We start from the raw sequence: 17,018 nt of genomic DNA on the forward strand, positions 1-17,018 counted from the left end.
CGCCCAGATGCAGCCAGCAAGAACGAGAACAGAACTGAGCTCAGCGAGTCTCTGGCGCCCTACTCCACGACAGAATGAGTCTGTAAAAATTGAATTACATAATTACATTCTTGCTCCCCTTAGTTTTTCAATTCGTTTTTAATCTTTTTCCCATTTACGCCTCCGTTCGTCACAAACAGAAAACGGTGCTGACGATGCTCGAAGCAGTACGGTAGCAATTAGCTAGAACATGAGGACTACCATTTTTTCGCACGGTTGTCGGCGTTTGTAGCACATTGTCATCGTGTTTATACTATCTGTTCAATTTTCATTTTGATTTTGAAACGATTACTGTTATTGTCATTGGTTTACGTTTGTTGCTTGTTATCAGAGCTTGTCAATTTTGATCAAAACAATATGACTCTGTGAAAACGAAGGCTGAATATTTGTATTACAAAAAATCACATAAATACCTTTTCAGCTGGAATAGAACTTTAGTAGCGATATAGCTTCCAAGTGTGTTTCAAATTGAAATGTATCGTTTAGTTGTTTTTGCCATTAGTGTTTTAATTGCATTAGCTCTAGCTGATGTAACTCCTCGCAGAGATGCTGAGGTATTAATCGAACAGTGTTATATTTCACTTAAACTGAATATTCTTTCCATTTGTAGTATCCACCTCCAGAACTCTTACAAGCTTTGAAGCCACTACGCGACATCTGCCAAAAGAAAACAGAAGTTACAGATGGTAAGTTGGTTTAGGCCAGGGTTAGCGAGACTTACAGCACGAGGTAGCGTTTATAAAGCTTTTTCATTATCCTTGCTGTGAAAATTTATTCAAATTCCTTTTTTCTCGAGAAAAATATCAGGTTGGCACTAGTTGAAGAACAATTATGATAATTGGTAACCTTCTCAAAGTTCAAAATTCTCTCACACCGAATGAGAATTAGAGTTAGATTTGTCACTGCTCAAATCGTTCTGGATGACATATTTGAAATATTCCCAGCGCTCCTTAAAAATTATAATGCTCACAACCATACAACGAGCTCTTCCAACCTGTAAAAATTAACACAACACTTCAGTGACCTTTGCACCAAAAACTAGCCACAATTGAGATTCCTATCCAAATTGCTCTTATTTGTACTGATAAGTTAGTAATTATATAATAACTACGAAAAATATAAATGTTTCAGAACTATACTGATTAAAATTGAAACTGTTGTTAGAGTTAAGAAAAAAATAGAAGGTTGGATCAAAGAAACGACCGTAAATTGAACGCAGAATTACGTATAATGCAATAGTGGATTCGAAATTAGATCATAAACATTTTGTGCATATTCATGCCTGATAAGTTATAGCCGAAATGTAGGCAATTTACAGAAAAAGTAAAATTTCAACACTGCTTGACGAAATTAAATTTTTCAATAGTGAAATGCTTTCAATCAATTGTTTACAATAGTTGTATGAAATCTTAGAGAGTTTACTGATCGATTCATACTAAAATCTCCAGAATCCGTTGAAAAACGGCTGAGCTATTGGCTTTTACTTCCTGACCACTTTTCGTGACGGTATCAAATTTGAAACTTTGAAATGACCCCCCTATCTTACCGAAAGACGTAATTCTACGTCAAAAATTAGCACCCTTATGGGGATCGATGGAATATTAACAGTGCGGCACCGTTGCACCAAGCAACGGAAAACCCATCTCAACCCGATTTTCTTTTTCCTTATATTTATTTTCAGAGGCAATCAAAGAGTTCAGTGATGGTAAAGTGCACGAGGACGAAAAGCTCAAATGCTACATGAACTGCCTGTTCCACGAAGCGAAAGTTGTGGACGACACTGGCCACGTTCACCTGGAAAAACTGCACGATGCCCTTCCCGATTCTATGCGCGACATTGCCCTCCACATGGGCAAGCGCTGCCTCTATCCGGAAGGGGAGAACCTTTGCGAGAAGGCTTTCTGGTTGCACAAATGCTGGAAAGAGTCGGACCCTAAGGTATTATGAATGATAGTAATATGATGGTGGAAAACATGTTAAGAAATAACTCGTATTTACTTTTTTGCAGCACTATTTCCTCATCTAGGGGAACAACTAAATGAATGACAGGTTGTTAAACCACATATGTAAGATAAGCTTAAAAAAATGTGACTAACTCCAGACCAAACCAAAATTAAATCGTAGTGAGTGACTAACAATAAGCAATGAATAAATAATGATAAAAAATATCAGTGTCTTAATTAATTTTTAGTCTTTCTTCCATCGTATAAATACAACAAATCGGCGTGGGGGTTCTACGTTCAAATTCATCTCCATTTAAAACTTCTACGAAGACAAATTTTTGTTGGTTTATGCTGATTCTAACATAAACACAAATCGTCTATGATACCAAGAATAAAAACCACCACAAAACATCACCACCAATTCTATTTGTTTCTTATTTTTGTGATTTTTTCTGGCAGTGAGGAGCACGCATGTTGACAAATAGAAAAGTCAATTTGCAGTGGGGCATCCGCTGATTGGAACACGACCAACTGTGAAGCACTTATATGTCAAAATGCAATGAGAATTCTGTTACAAGTTACAATGCAAGTGTCCAAATAACTGTCAGTTAATAGAAACAGAATTCGTTAGTTGAGCCAAGGTTGTACCCGAACCAGTACATTGCGTTTGTATTCATAAATTGCTGTAAACGTTCCAATAGTACCATGGCGATACATACCTTTCAATAAGAACCTTGCACAAACTGTAAAATAATTTGGCATATACAACTTCGGAAGATTTAAATATAACCATTGTGTCAATTGTCAATAGCTACAAGATCCCTTTAGAATGCAACCTGATGCGAGAAATTCGGAGAATGCTAAGTACCAAAAGTGGGTTTCATCTAAATAAGAAAAGTAATCGAAAGTCAGTCACATTCTGTTATGCAAAGTTAAAATTTGTGAAAACAAATATAACGCTCAAATGGCAGATGCGGCGAAACATGAATTCTGAATATTTGGAACTCTTGATGTACTATCGATATCAATACTCAACAAGAATCTCATTTTATAATAAAAAGAAAGTGTTCCATTTCCTGCTTGAGAATGAAAATGGTATACCCTTTGTATCTCATTCCAGCTTTCACCCCAATGCTTGCTCGTAGATTCCGTTTCGCTCTTTTGCAAAGTATGACCGATCCACTTCCATCTTTGCTCTTGAAGCTCAGCATTCCTGATGTGATGCCACGAAGCCCGAAATATGAAACATACACATCGGTTTATGAACACTTGCCGTTTCTGCGTGATCTCTGCTGATCTCACTTTATCTCACTCGCCTATATCACCACAAATTTAACGTTAGGGTTGAATTCGAAAGTTGTTGCTTGACTAATCTTACTAGACTCGCTAAAGCAGCCTTCTTGAACCGTTCCGATTCGGTCTTCTAATGCGTCGATGGTGAGGCCCGCTGCTGTAGAGAAGCGTTTGTCCAGATCGTGCAGCTTACTCCGCATATCAGAGCATCGTTATTGTGCTAGAAGAGCATTATCATTAATATCACGGTCAATCGCACTCACCAGGATCTCGCTGATTAAGATAAAGAACACTAGAGGAACTATAGAATATATCCTTGCCTCAATTCAACGATTACCCGAATGAGGTTAGACAAAGCTGCGTTTTGCAAGACTTTGAAAGGCAAAAGCTTTGTACTGCGTTTCAATGAGATCAGGTTGTTAGAGCACCTCACAGATTTTCGTGCTAGAGCACCCTACAGATTTTCATGGCTCAGAGGATAGAAAGCTCTCGTTGACTCTTGGAACTCGTTGAGCTGTTTCAGGATGATAAAGGCCGTATAAAAGGTTTCTGCTGTCATCGGAGAGTCGTGCCGGTCTTCCAATGTATCCGATTACGGATAACTTTGCACAGAAGCCAGATTCCCCTTTTTCGGAATTTTCACCAAGACCCCCTGCATCCAATCGATCGGAAATGTCACGATGTCACAAATATTGAAACCTTTGCGCAGATAGCATGGGGTCAGCTTTGACCGTCTCTGCTGAAATGCGTTTGACTCCGGGAGCCTTGTTGGATTTCATGCTTCGGATGGCTAATAATTATTCCTAAATTAAAAATCCAGATTAATCCACCCAGCCGCGATGATGCCTTTTACGTGCATCATTAAATGTATTTAAAAATAAATAAAAAAAACACTTTAGAGGTCTAGGTCAAAAAAATGATTATTCACTGATTCCGAAATGCAGTGTCCGATCGGGCCAATTTTCATTAGGAAACAATAGGACCGCATTCGCAGTCGAATGCAGCTTGTTGTGAGTAAATCGGGTGATGCTAAGTTCCATAAAGTGTGTCTACAAATTTTGTACTCATACACTCATACACACGCACACACATACACTACCCCGGGCAACCTAGTTCGGAGGATGTGTAAAGATGAAGTTGGCTGGAACGCCGTTTTATCGGCTATCACCCGAATCGTCTCGGAGCTACACAGAAGGTGGCGCGTGGACTCAAGGATGGCTAGTTCAGGCGCAAATAAGAGGTGGTCCAAGGGATCGGAGTCGGCTTCATGGGTCATACTGTGGTCGGTGGTCATGCTTTGTGGTCGAACTCGATCCTTTTATCGAACAATTGGCCGCGCGAAGAACAACATGGTATCGTCGCTTTCGCGGCGTCGGTCAACCGGGCGGGTTCCGAGCCCGAGGACGGAAAGGGGTCCTCGTCAAGGCTGGGGCAGGCGTAGGCCTCGCGTCGGCAAGTCCCTCTGTGTGCTGGCGAATAGGCCCTATCGCAGAAAGGTCAATTTGGGGTGCACGCGGCATCATCATTCTTGATACCAGTCGTGCAGAGGGAAGCAGGCGCGAAGTCGATCCTGCCCACCTTCCGAGAACATAGGGCGTGGTAAGGCCACCTGGAAAGCCGGCAACGCGCTGGCACGATACCATGGTGTTCTTCTAGAAAAGCGAGTTACGATGTTCGGTGCTGCAAGGACACGCAGCTAACCTCGAGGGTGCGTTGTGCACTGGCCCCCCTTTGAAGCATTACTTTCTGGTTGTACCGAAGGGACTATGGGCTTGGCGGCAATGGAAACGGTTTAGCGAGTCGGGAATGTAGTCCTGCCTCCCTCGGTGATCCCTAACCCCGCACTTCCTGGTCAACCCAGGATGTCTGTTGAGCAGATTCCCCCTCCATTGTTTAGGAAAAAAAAAACATACGGATTGCGAAATGGTGAGTTGACGTCTGGGAAGGAGCGACCTACACAGCTCTGGTCCTCACAAGTTCCAATCTCACGCTTCAACGGGTCTTCCGATGATAATCGACCGCCAGCTTAGGGGGCCCTCCTTGGCCGTGCGGTAAGACGCGTGGCTACAAAGCAAGGCCAACCATGCTGAGGGTGGCTGGGATCGATTCCTGATGCCGGTCTAGGCAATTTTCGGATTGGAATTTGTCTCGACTTCCATGGGCATAAAAAGCCTCATGTTATACGTTAGCCTTCTGATATACGAATGCAAAAATGGTAACCTGGCCAAAAAACCACGCAGTTGATAACTGTGGAAGTGCTTAACGAACACTAAGCTGCGAGGCGGCTTTGTCCCAGTGTGGGGATGTAATGCCAATAAAAAGAAGAAGAAGAAGGGTTTTGTACTTAGCTGGTAGTGCAGCCTGGGCACTATTTTTCTTCTGACATCAGCTAGAGTGAGGAGGTGCGACCAAGGGGACCATCGTTCCTAACCCCTAATCCCAAGGCGTTAAGCGACCCGTGCCGAGAGGATACATGGCCAGGGGGTGAAATAATGAGCTCGGCCTTTACCGGAGCCTGTAGGGTACCTGAGCATTCTTCACAGTAATTGTCCTTTACCGCGTCATGCTGGGCTCTGGCATGGTGGACCTCTTTTCCCGAGCAGCTCGTGGGATCAAAATGGAAAACCAAGTCAATTCTTCTTCAATTAGTGATAATAGTGTAGGCGACAACCCCTTCGCAAGAGGTGGGTTGTTCAGGTCTCCGCCTAGGAGGTCAGAGGCAATAGTCGGCAGCTCGGTGCGCAGCGCCAGCGTGGGTCACTTAACCTCTCCCCGGCTACGCCGGTAGTGGTTTTGGACGGCCCATGGCTTGTGAGGGCGATGAACCGCAAACGAAATGGACTTTTGGCCTTCAAAGTGGCGACGGAACAGCTGGACGCCATCATCGACTTTGCGTCATCGAAGCATAATATCAATAAGGACCTCAAGGGGAGCTTGCTGAAACTTCTAAAGTCGATTTTGGACGCCAAGCTGGAGAGGGCGGTCGGGACGGCTAAGTGCAAACCCGTGAAATCCGTGGAGTCGAGGTCTACCTAGGCTGAGGCCCAAGGATTCGCGGACTCGGGCAAGGTCGAATCGACCGAGGGCGTGCCAGCGAAGACGGTGGTGCCAAAGTCTACCCAGACTGAGGCTCAAGTATTCGCGGGCACGTCGGGGGTGACTGCTCCAACGGAGCAGACACAAAAACGGAGGAACAGTCTACAGGGGATGAGCTGCCTGGGGGCCGCTTCAGAACGTGGAGGGTTACTACCCCGAACAAGGGTAGTAGGGCTGGGAAGCTGAACCCCGGCCAGGTACCTCCAAAACCGGGGGAGGAAGGACCTGGAAAGGTCCGCCCACCCAGGAAAGACGGTGGTAAGGGGTTACGGCAGGCTGAGAGCTCTCAGCCGCACCAGACCAGGGAAATAGAGGGGGGTGACGCCTCCTGGACCCTGGTCAAGAATAAGAGGAAACCGAAGACATCAAGGGCCGAAAAGAAGGCCCAGGCGAATAAGGGTAGCAAAAAGTCTAGGGTAGGCACCAATCGCTCCAGGGGTGATGCTCTAGTCATCACGACGTACTCGTCGTACTAGTCATCAAGACGTACTCGGACGTCTTGAAGGCAATGAGGAGTGACGCTAAGCTCGGTGAACTCGGCGCCGACGTACGTCGAATAAAGGCGGCTACAAGAAGTTGGCGGATGAAGTCCTAGGCGAGACGGTCAAGGTGAGGGCACTCACGACGGAGGTATACCTAAGGGTTAAAGACCTGGACGAGATCACCGAAGTCGAAGAGCTCGTCACGGCCCTGCTACGACAGTGTGAAGTGGAGAAGCCCGCAGGTAGCATTGGTTCGGCTATCTGCATCGGACGCCTCAAAGGTAGTCAAGCTAGGGAGCGTCAAGGTGGGATGGTCGGTGTGCCTTGTGGGCATATACGAGCAACCCGAAGTTTGCTTCAAGTGCCTGGAACTGGGGCACAAGCTATGGGACTGCAAAGGCCCTGACAGGAGCAAGCTCTGCCGACGCTGCGGATTAGAGGGACATAAGGCACAATGCTGCACGAACCCTCCCAATTGTTTGATTTGTTCCAGCAAAGCTGTGAACAGCAAGCATCCCATAGGGGGGTTCTAAGTGCCCGGCGTTTAAGCGTGCTGCAAAATCACAGTCAGGTAACGCAGGTGGCTTGCTAAGCCTCGCCCGAGTGTCCGGTGTGCGCAGGTTTAGAGGAAACGGCGGAACACGTGTTGTTCGTGTGCCCACGTTTTCGCGCAATGCGTGACCACATGCTTGCCACATGTGGTCTGGACACTACCCCGGACAACCTAGTTCGGAGGATGTGTAAAGATGAAGTTGGCTGGAACGCCGTTTTATCGGCTATCGCCCAAATCGTCTCGATGCTACACATAAGGTGCCTGATATGTGTAAGGACATAAACGGGAACCTTCTTACGAACGAACGTTAGGTAATCCAAATGTGGCGGCAGTACTACGAAGAACACCGGAATGACGAATATGGCGGTATGGTGATGGACCTCGGAGAACGCGCGCAGGACATAATTTTACCGGCTCCGGATCTCCAGGAAATCAAGGAGGTTGAAGAACAACAAAGCCCCTGGCGTTGACCAACCACCAGGAGAGATATTTAAACACGGTGGTGAGGCACTGGCTAGAGCGCTGCACTGGGTAATTACCAAGGCTTGGGAGGATGAGTTTTGACTGTTCCGCGCCCGCCTGCATTCTTCTCCTCAACTAACTGCTCAAATACACCGTCATATCAGTCGTTTATCTGATCCGGGAGCACCGTGCCTAGTGCAGCGGTTGTGGTGCTTCCAATGGCGGATCTCTCCAGCCATCTTCAAGAGACGCTGCGCCTAGTTGCTCTTCCGTTGGGAGTGCAACTTGCAGTTGCTGCGCGTAGTCTTGGGCTAGTCAATTGTCTTGTAGCCGCCCAATGTTAAGCCACGGCGTTCGACTACGACGCGTGTTGTACACCGTCGAGAGTTTCGAGCGCAGGCATACTGCAACGAGGTAGAGGTCGGATTCAATATTCGCACTGCGGTAAGTGCGTACGTTCGTGATGTCGTAGAAGCATTTACCGTTGATTATACATTTCCTCCCTTCCTACTTGATCGTTCATGTCACCGATGACTATTTTGACGTCCCGCAGTGGGCATCCATCGTATGTTTGCTCCAGCTGTACATAGAACGCTTCTTTCTCGTCGTCGGGTCTCCCTTCATGTGGGCAGCGCTCGTTGATGATGCTATAGTTGAAGAAACGGCCTTTTATCCTCAGCTTGCACATCCTTGCGTTGATAAGCTGCCACCCAATCACGCGTTGGTGCATCATGCCCAGAACTATGAATCCGGCTCGTTGGTGGTGCCATGGCTTTGGTAGAAGGTAGCCGATCGATGCCCGCTTTTCCATACTTTCTGTGATGTCCAGCAGATCTCCAGCAGCGCTACACCCAAGTAACAATTTACATGCTTGTTAGATTTATTTAATTCTTATAGCGGATTTATGACAGCAGTCACCATGGCTAGTTGCTCAGATTTATTGGCGATCTTATTGCTTTCAATAAACCTCTAATAAATCTGTTCGAAAAGCTTCAAACGTCAAATGCCGACTGGTCTTGTTAGCAGCTCTACGGTTGTAACGAAGAGCAAAATAAGTTCAATTTTCAAAGCTTGATCAAAGCCATAATTTTGGGTCGTAATGTGGTCAAATGAATAACCCCAATAAGAATATTTACATTGCAAAGGGTTTATAACGGTGTTTAATAAGAGCAACATTTTTCTGATCGAAATCTATGATGGCCATATTGGAAATGGAGAACCATCTTCAAGTCAGTGAAATTTATCACTGGAATTTATGATTAGACGGTGTTTTCGCCGCAAAAGACACGTTTTTGGTAAAGGGTATAAAAAACAAACATATGGGTGAAATATCAATTAGTTTAGTGAAGATTTACGTTATTGATATTATAATAATTTTAAGTTCATTGCCCAAAACTATATTATTTTGCGGGCGCGTAGTGCTTAATCTCATTTTCGCACTAGCTTTCACCATGAAATCGAGCGCGTACCTCATTTCCATGAAAGTACATTGGAGAAAAAACTTTAAAAAAGTATTATTTTGTAGTCATCCTCATCATGATTTTCATCAACACTTTAGTTTGTTATTATTTGTTTGCAAGATTTTGTTTCTCTTTTTTCAAAGCAAATTTTTGACAGCTGCCGCAGCCAAATTCCCTTTTTTGCGGGCGGCTTGAAACGAATTTTTATATACTCTTATAAGAGGTTTATAGTGGTAATCTAGAGAGGGCCACTTGGACATATCTTACTCTTATAGTGGTCATCAGAAGGTAATCCTGTAGTAATGGGTTTTATTGTCAGTTCTTGTAATTCGATCTTGAAAACCATTTGTAGAGCGGAATAAAACTTGAAATGTTACTTGGGCAATGTCGAAGTTGCGGGGATGTAATTCATCGTAGATTATCCTGTCGCAACCTTCGAAGCCAAGCGACTTGCAGTTCCATGTTCCAAGCTTCCAAGCCGATAGTATCGAGTCGTATTATCTCCTATGTCGTACGTAATGATTGTTGTTAGAGGCTGCTTATTGGGCCTGCGTAAACTTCCTGTCTCGTCAGAGAGCCGTCGTGTTAGGTCTGTTTAGCGTTCCACCGAACACCAGGACTTGGGCTTGTGCGCTTTGAGCGGCATACGGTCGCTTTTGGCGTAGCCTGCTTGTGGATACATGTAGCTTTTTAAAGAAGTTTAACAGAGCCCACTACTGTCAAACCCCACCACATCCTACACACTTAACTCATTTCACAGTATCACATCCAACAAAATTGGTAAAATTATTTACCGAACAGTTCTGCTGTTGAGATTTCGGTAAAATTTTACCGAATTCAGCGATTTATTTTAATTGTGTAGGCAGATACCACAGCTCGCAGAAGGCCTGCAAATATGCTCGTTAAATTTTCTAACCATATCCGGCACACAACTTGGTGGCGCGAAAAGGTACAATTGACAACCATCGGATCAAGAAGAAAATTACTTGAAAGTTTACTGCAGAACAGTTTATGATCGATGGAGTCAAATGCCTTACTGAAATCCAACAATGACATTAAAGTAATTCGTTTTTTGTCCAACGCCTCTCTTATATCATTTTCGATTTTAGCAAAGCTGTTATCCTACTACATTCTTTCCGATAACCTGATTGTAATTCACAAATGAGGTCATGCTGATACATCTCTGTATGCTGAAAATGAAACCGAAGCCTATTACCGATTTTGCGTCTGATCATCATCTTCTTATTTTGTAGAAAATTTTCATTGCTAGTGCATGTTTAATTATATTGTTGTTTTGCATGATGAAGTGTGATTGTTTGCCATTTCACAACTACTTTCCGTGTTTCGATCCCGATCACTTTCTGTATTTATGTTGCACTAGCAGACCCGACGAACTTCGTTTCGCCTAAAATTGATTTATTTTTTGATTAGATCTCGAGTTATGAAGAAATTGGTGTTTCATTTGTATGGGAGCCCCCCTTTCCAAAGCGGGGAGGGGTCTCGAACCATTTTAAGAACCTTCCCCGGCCCCAAAAACCTCCACATACAAATTTTCACGTCGATCGGTTCAGTAGTTTCCGAGTCTATAAGGCACAGACAGACAGAAATTCATTTTTATGTATATAGAAGAAGAAGAAGAAGAAGAGAAGATATATATAGATATTATTTTTTTTTATTATCTGTTATTAATGTTTCGAAGAGCTCAATAGAGCAATTCTGATTAATAATCGTCATGAACAACATTTTAATTTGTGCGAATAGCTGGTTCTAGGAAGTATTCAAAGATTTAAAAATAACCTTTCGAGAAACGTTTTTCATTACTAAGTAGAAAAGCATGGGGCTCAATTATGAGCATCATCAAACGGCAACTGGTATAAAAAAATCCCGCTTGGATCAAACGAAACGCTACACGCAGCATATCGTTCATCAAAACGAACTCTGTAACACTCTTCGCCATTTAATTCCTACATTGATTACACATTAAATACTGTCATCGGAAACATGGTGCTTTAAGATATTGCACGTGCTACCTCGGAACCACAAGTAGCAATTATCTACAAATTTATGTTCGGGATGATCATTATAACTGTCATTAGCACGCATATTTTCCCCATTAAATACGAATAGATGTAGTAGATTTATATTAGAACATGATACAGTGTGAGGTTAACGTCATATTCTTTATGAAAATCTATGATAAATATCAATAACGTCAATGTAGCACTTCAGTTCCAAATATGGTTCCCAATGAGTTACGGGGCTGCTCTAGCAGAATGGCTCGTTTAGTGATTCTAGCGTTAAGTATGTTCATTGCATTATCTACGAGTGATGTTACTCCTCGCCGAGATGCAGAGGTGAGATGTAAATATAGTAAAATTAATTCATATAAGTTATGAATAAATACTCAAATCTAGTATCCACCACCGGAATTTTTGGAAGCCATGAAACCCCTTCGTGATATTTGCGTGCAGAAAACAGGAGTTACCGAAGGTAAATTTTGGTATTCAATCCGGCTCTATTTGTCAATATTGTATTTATCAAGTAAGCGTAAAAATAGTAAAGTTGCGAGTGTTTTTTTTTCAACTTATATTCCCTTTATATCAAAATATTGTTTTGAGATTCAGTTCACGATTACTGAAAATATTTATATTTTTCAACTGGAAGTAGTGAAGATTTTGTTATCATAATTTAAATCCATTGGGTTAAAAATACTGGCAAACTTATAATAATAACAATGGATCTATAAATGGCTAAAAAAGAATTATTTCCTTCTAGAGGCGATTAAGGAGTTCAGCGATGGAAAGATTCATGAAGATGAAAAGCTAAAGTGCTACATGAATTGCCTGTTTCACGAGGCGAAAGTAGTTGACGATACCGGACATGTCCATTTGGAGAAACTTCATGACTCCCTGCCCGATTCTATGCATGACATAGCACTGCACATGGGCAAACGCTGCCTATACCCAGAAGGAGAAAACCTTTGCGAGAAGGCATTCTGGTTGCATAAATGCTGGAAGGAGTCCGATCCAAAGGTAATGATTTTTTTTCATATATTCGGCGATGTATTGATTTTTTTTTCATTTTCAGCATTATTTCTTGATCTAACGATAACAGGAAAACAAAACAATTCCATTCTATGCTAAAAGCACTTAGTGATGTGACTAAACAATACAACATCTAAATTTATTTACCGTAGACAGTGACTAACAATACAGTGAAATAAAGTAACAAATTTTTGCTTGAGTTTTGAATGCTTTAATATTTTAGGTAATCCGATTTCAATTTCAATCGAAAAATTATCTAAAATCGTATTGGCCATATTGGCTCCAAGTAGATTAAGAAAAAGTAGTTGAATGCAAAAACATTTTGTCTAATCATTGATTTATTCATTAGGGTCGATGTTGGGTGCTCCCATGCCAAAAAAACGAACATTCACTTATGCGTGCTAATGACACTATTATCATCAGTATTGGTCCGATCCGTCCGATCTTATATCGACCCGATTATATCTGCATTCGATTTTATTTTATACTCAGAAACAAATAATGAGAACCAAATTTATTAATGTTTTCCATAAAACTATTATCATCATCACATGTTGCTAATCTTGAACCATCCCAAAATGCCTGGCTACAAAAACGTGTGCCGTTTGAAATAAAAAATACGAGAAAGTTAAACCTCAATTTCTTCGCTCTTCTTATTATTATTTGTTTACAATAAAATTCTCCGGGGTTAATTGTTGAACTTTGAAAGTAGTAATGATTGCTAATCAGTTAGAATTAATTACTAAGGTAGAAAGTTATTTAATGAAAACTTAAATCTAGAAATAAATAGGCTAAAATTTAAACTGTTATACACATCATGCAAAAACATTGAACACTCAACAACCCTGTAACAGACACTAAACTAGTACGGATGATACAGATAGATAATTAGATAACACACAACACATAGAAACAACACGAGCCGATAGAAGTACATAGCTTAAAGGTACACAGCCGGACCCTCAGTAGCCAAACGATCTGCGTTCAATAAAGAACTGGTTTTGAATCGTCGCGTTCGCTAAAGTTAAAACATACGTGTGATAATTAGTTAAATAAAAGTAGTGCTAAACGGTGCAGTATTATTCACGGAAGAAAGTGTGGTGCATTTTGCAATTAGTTTGTGAAAACTCTTCTATTGGATGTGAACTAAACTGTGTGATAATAACATCTAGGTTTATTGCATGGACAAACTTATGAGTTGATGGACTGTCGTTTTGACCTTAACCAGTTTGATGAAACATTGAACTATTGCGCCTTCTCAACCCACGAACCGCGGAGTTAAGTGACAAACATTAATAAAAACGGAACGTTATCAACACATTCGCAAAGTATAGTTTGCACGAAGAAAACCACTATTTTAAAATTGCATCAAATTAATCCCTTGAATCTTGATCTCAATGATGAATGTTACTTACTGGATAACAACCGCCTTTCTGCCAGATGCAATTCAAATAGAAAGTTCATTAGTTTTATCTCATTTCACAGAACAGCAGTATTAATCAATCTTATTGATACCTAATTTGTAATGGATTTGATGAGATCCCGCAGGCCGTATTGAAAACATTAAGTGAATTGAAGGCTTATTTAAAGAAGATACCGGCTACCTTCTTTTAACTAACCTTCCGATTTTCGAAGCTGCTGCAAAAAGCAGCAGCATCAACCTTTTCGTTCTATCGCCCATCGAGAGGAGTTGTCGTACATCAAAATTCAATTTGGTTAAGAGCACTTGGACCTTTGTTTTCGATTTCTTTTAAATAGAAAAATATTTCACTTTCCTGGTCAGGCCAATCTCGTGCTGAAGTTCAAGTCAAACAGAGACGGAAAATTAGGTACACACCAGTGCGCTCTTTGGCCTCGCCGAGCAACCGAGCAAAACCGAACTCTGATCAATGGAAGGCGGAGAGTGACGTGACAGGCACGCCGGTTCCAGGATGGGATCTGACTAAAATTTGTTTGAAATGGCAGCAGATGAGCACGGAGGAATTTCCGGCGGTAAAACATAATAAGGATATAAAAGGGATCATTGGAAAACTGCGACGGCGATGACGACGTTGACAAAAACGATGAAGTCGAGTTCTCCACGGGTGTGTTCTTTGAAGTTTTCCTTTTTCATGCGCTCTGTGTTGGTGAGGAATTCTAGTAAAATGTTATACTATGGGAAAAGAATGCTTCTCACAAGGGAAACACAGAAAAACAATTTATGGAATTATGGTATCGCGGAAATTTCGTTACAGAATTTATTCGATTCTGCGTAAATGGATCTACTCAATCGCAGGAATATGCAAATAACATAAACCAATTTACTATAACTTCATCCATGGCTTATGAACCACTAGATTATCAAGAAAGCAAGAGGTTCTTGATGTTTGCTTGAAACAAATTGAATTGTTAAGAAAGACAAGTTGTTCATGGCTTACGGCATGTAGTGTGATCACCTGGGACTAGTATCAGAACATAACACTGAACATTCATATAAACTAACTACATGTACAGTGGTGTTCGAAGTAATAACAGCTTGACCGATGACCGATTGAGCTGAAATTTTGGCAGTGATGTTGATATGTTGGCCAATTTAAATGTCATATTCCACAATGGCTGGGGCCCTCCTTAGTCGTGCGGTAAGACGCGGGGCTACAAAGCAAGACCATGCTGAGGGTGGCTGGGTTCGATTCCCGGTGCCGCTCTAGGCAATTTTCGGATTGGAAATTGTCTCGACTTCCCTGGGCATAAAAGTATCATCGTGTTAGCCTCATGATATACGAATGCAAAAATGGTAACCTGGCTTAGAAACCTCGCAGTTAATAACTGTGAAAGTGCTTAATGAACACTAAGCTGCGAGGCGGCTCTGTCCCAGTGTGGGGATGTAATGCCAATAAGAAGAAGATTCCACAATTTATATTCAAATTTGAGCCGTAATTCGGAATCACGAGTTCAACTAGAGTTTCGACGTATGGAGGAGGAATTAGCTATGAAAGAGAAGCAACTCGATGATAAGAGGCAGATGCGGAAGAAAAGGTTGGAGATCAAAAATCGGTTTATTCAAAAGAAGAGCCAACAAGAGAGGGAATTGAGAAAGAAGGAGTTGGCCCTAGGACAGGCGATCTTGGAAAAACAGTTGGCGGAACAGATGGAGTATCAAAACCGTCAGCGAGAGTTACGAGAGCGGTTCCAAAGAGAAAAGTATGAAATTCTTTCCGCGAATTTATAACTGGAGGGTGCAATCGGAGGCTATCCACCTGTTGGCGAAACAGCACAGGACAACCGAAAAATGGTGGAAGCGTAGTTGGATAAGGAACCGATTTTCACGAAGCATCACGAATTAGAAACCCCAAAGCGACACTCAGAAGTTGCGGCTATGGCTCCTGGTGCAGCTAACGTAAATCCTCGATCAATTCGTAGCCAGGCCGTTCAAAGTGAAGACAGTAACGATAGCGACTCTGAGTACAAGGAGTCATCTGACGAGCCACAGGCAAGGTTAGCGATACTTGCAGGCCCATCAAGAACTCAGCGTGCAGCTCGCCAAGTTCTTTCAAAGAAGCTTCCCATATTCACAGGGAAGGTAGAAAAATGGCCTCTGTTTTACAGCAGCTTTATGAACTCGACAACAGCGTGCGGCTTCTCAAACATTGAAAACCTTGTTCGCTTACAAGAATGTTTGAAGGGTTCTGCCCTAGAGTCAGTTCGAAGTCGACTACTCCTCCCGGAGGCTGTTCCAAAGTTATTGATACTCTCCGACCATCTCGTGGCAGCAAAGTTCCACGATCATCTCGTAAACCCTGAGCTTGTCGATAAGCTACCCTCAGCTACAAAAAGAGAATGGGTTCAGTTTAAGCGTTGCACAGTTTACATCGAAATTGGTGTCCGAAGCCACCGAACTCATCCTCGTAATTGACCCCAAAATGAAGAACGACAAGGTTAAATTAAAGGATCGAGGTTTCATTAATGCACACTCTAATGCACAGGAAGCATCATCCATTAGATTGCCACACCAGGTCACATTCTGCCGAATCTGCCGGAAAGGAGAACATCGCGTTCGGAATTGTGAAGAATTCCGAAGACAAACCATCGCAGAGCGTCTGAGACTCATGCAACAAATGAAGTTATGCGAACGATGTTTGAACAATCATGAAGGGTGGTGCAAGTTTAAGATTACCTGCAATGTGGGAACATGTCGCCAGCATCACCATCCCCTGGTCCATCGTGAACAGTCGGATGCTCCGGTTCATCAAAATTCAACTTGCACCTCAAGCAACAGTTTCCATTGCGTTCATGTGAACAACACACCATCCATTATCTTCAGAATAGCGCCGGTTGTATTGTTCAATGGCGACAAATCCGTACGCACCATGGCATATCTGGACGAAGGGTCAGAATTATCTCTAATTGACGAGGACCTTGTCCGTGATTTACGAGCCATTGATTGGAGTGACACAACCTCTCAAACTACGTTAGACGGGAAATATTGTTCGCGAGGAACGTAACTCGGAGTGCGTCTCTCTTCAGATTGCTGCGATGGAAAACTGTCATCGCTTCGTCCTCATGGAAGTACACACCGTAGAAAGATTGTATCTACCGAAACAGCGCGTAAACTATGGGGAAATCGTACGTCAGTATCAACATTTTGAGAATGTTAACCTATCTGATCA

General features: G+C 42.5%; 2 protein-coding genes across 2 annotated transcripts; both read left to right on the forward strand.

The window, feature by feature from the left end:
• Positions 1 to 438: 438 nt before the first annotated feature.
• Positions 439 to 2,320, forward strand: LOC134207121 (general odorant-binding protein 83a-like). The gene is made up of 4 exons (XM_062682841.1): positions 439 to 593; positions 650 to 725; positions 1,721 to 1,977; positions 2,048 to 2,320. The coding sequence occupies exons 1-4, from the start codon at positions 513 to 515 to the stop codon at positions 2,063 to 2,065; spliced, it is 432 nt and encodes a 143-aa protein (XP_062538825.1). The 5' UTR covers positions 439 to 512; the 3' UTR covers positions 2,066 to 2,320.
• Positions 2,321 to 11,499: 9,179 nt separating this feature from the next.
• LOC134207111 (general odorant-binding protein 83a-like) lies at positions 11,500 to 12,635 on the forward strand. Its single transcript, XM_062682832.1, has 4 exons — positions 11,500 to 11,682; positions 11,743 to 11,818; positions 12,104 to 12,360; positions 12,416 to 12,635. Exons 1-4 carry the CDS (start codon positions 11,566 to 11,568, stop codon positions 12,431 to 12,433), a joined length of 468 nt encoding a protein of 155 aa, XP_062538816.1. The 5' UTR covers positions 11,500 to 11,565; the 3' UTR covers positions 12,434 to 12,635.
• Positions 12,636 to 17,018: the final 4,383 nt, after the last annotated feature.

The sequence above is a fragment of the Armigeres subalbatus genome, chromosome 1, assembly GCF_024139115.2.
Source record: "Armigeres subalbatus isolate Guangzhou_Male chromosome 1, GZ_Asu_2, whole genome shotgun sequence".
Taxonomy (NCBI): Eukaryota; Metazoa; Arthropoda; class Insecta; order Diptera; family Culicidae; genus Armigeres; species Armigeres subalbatus.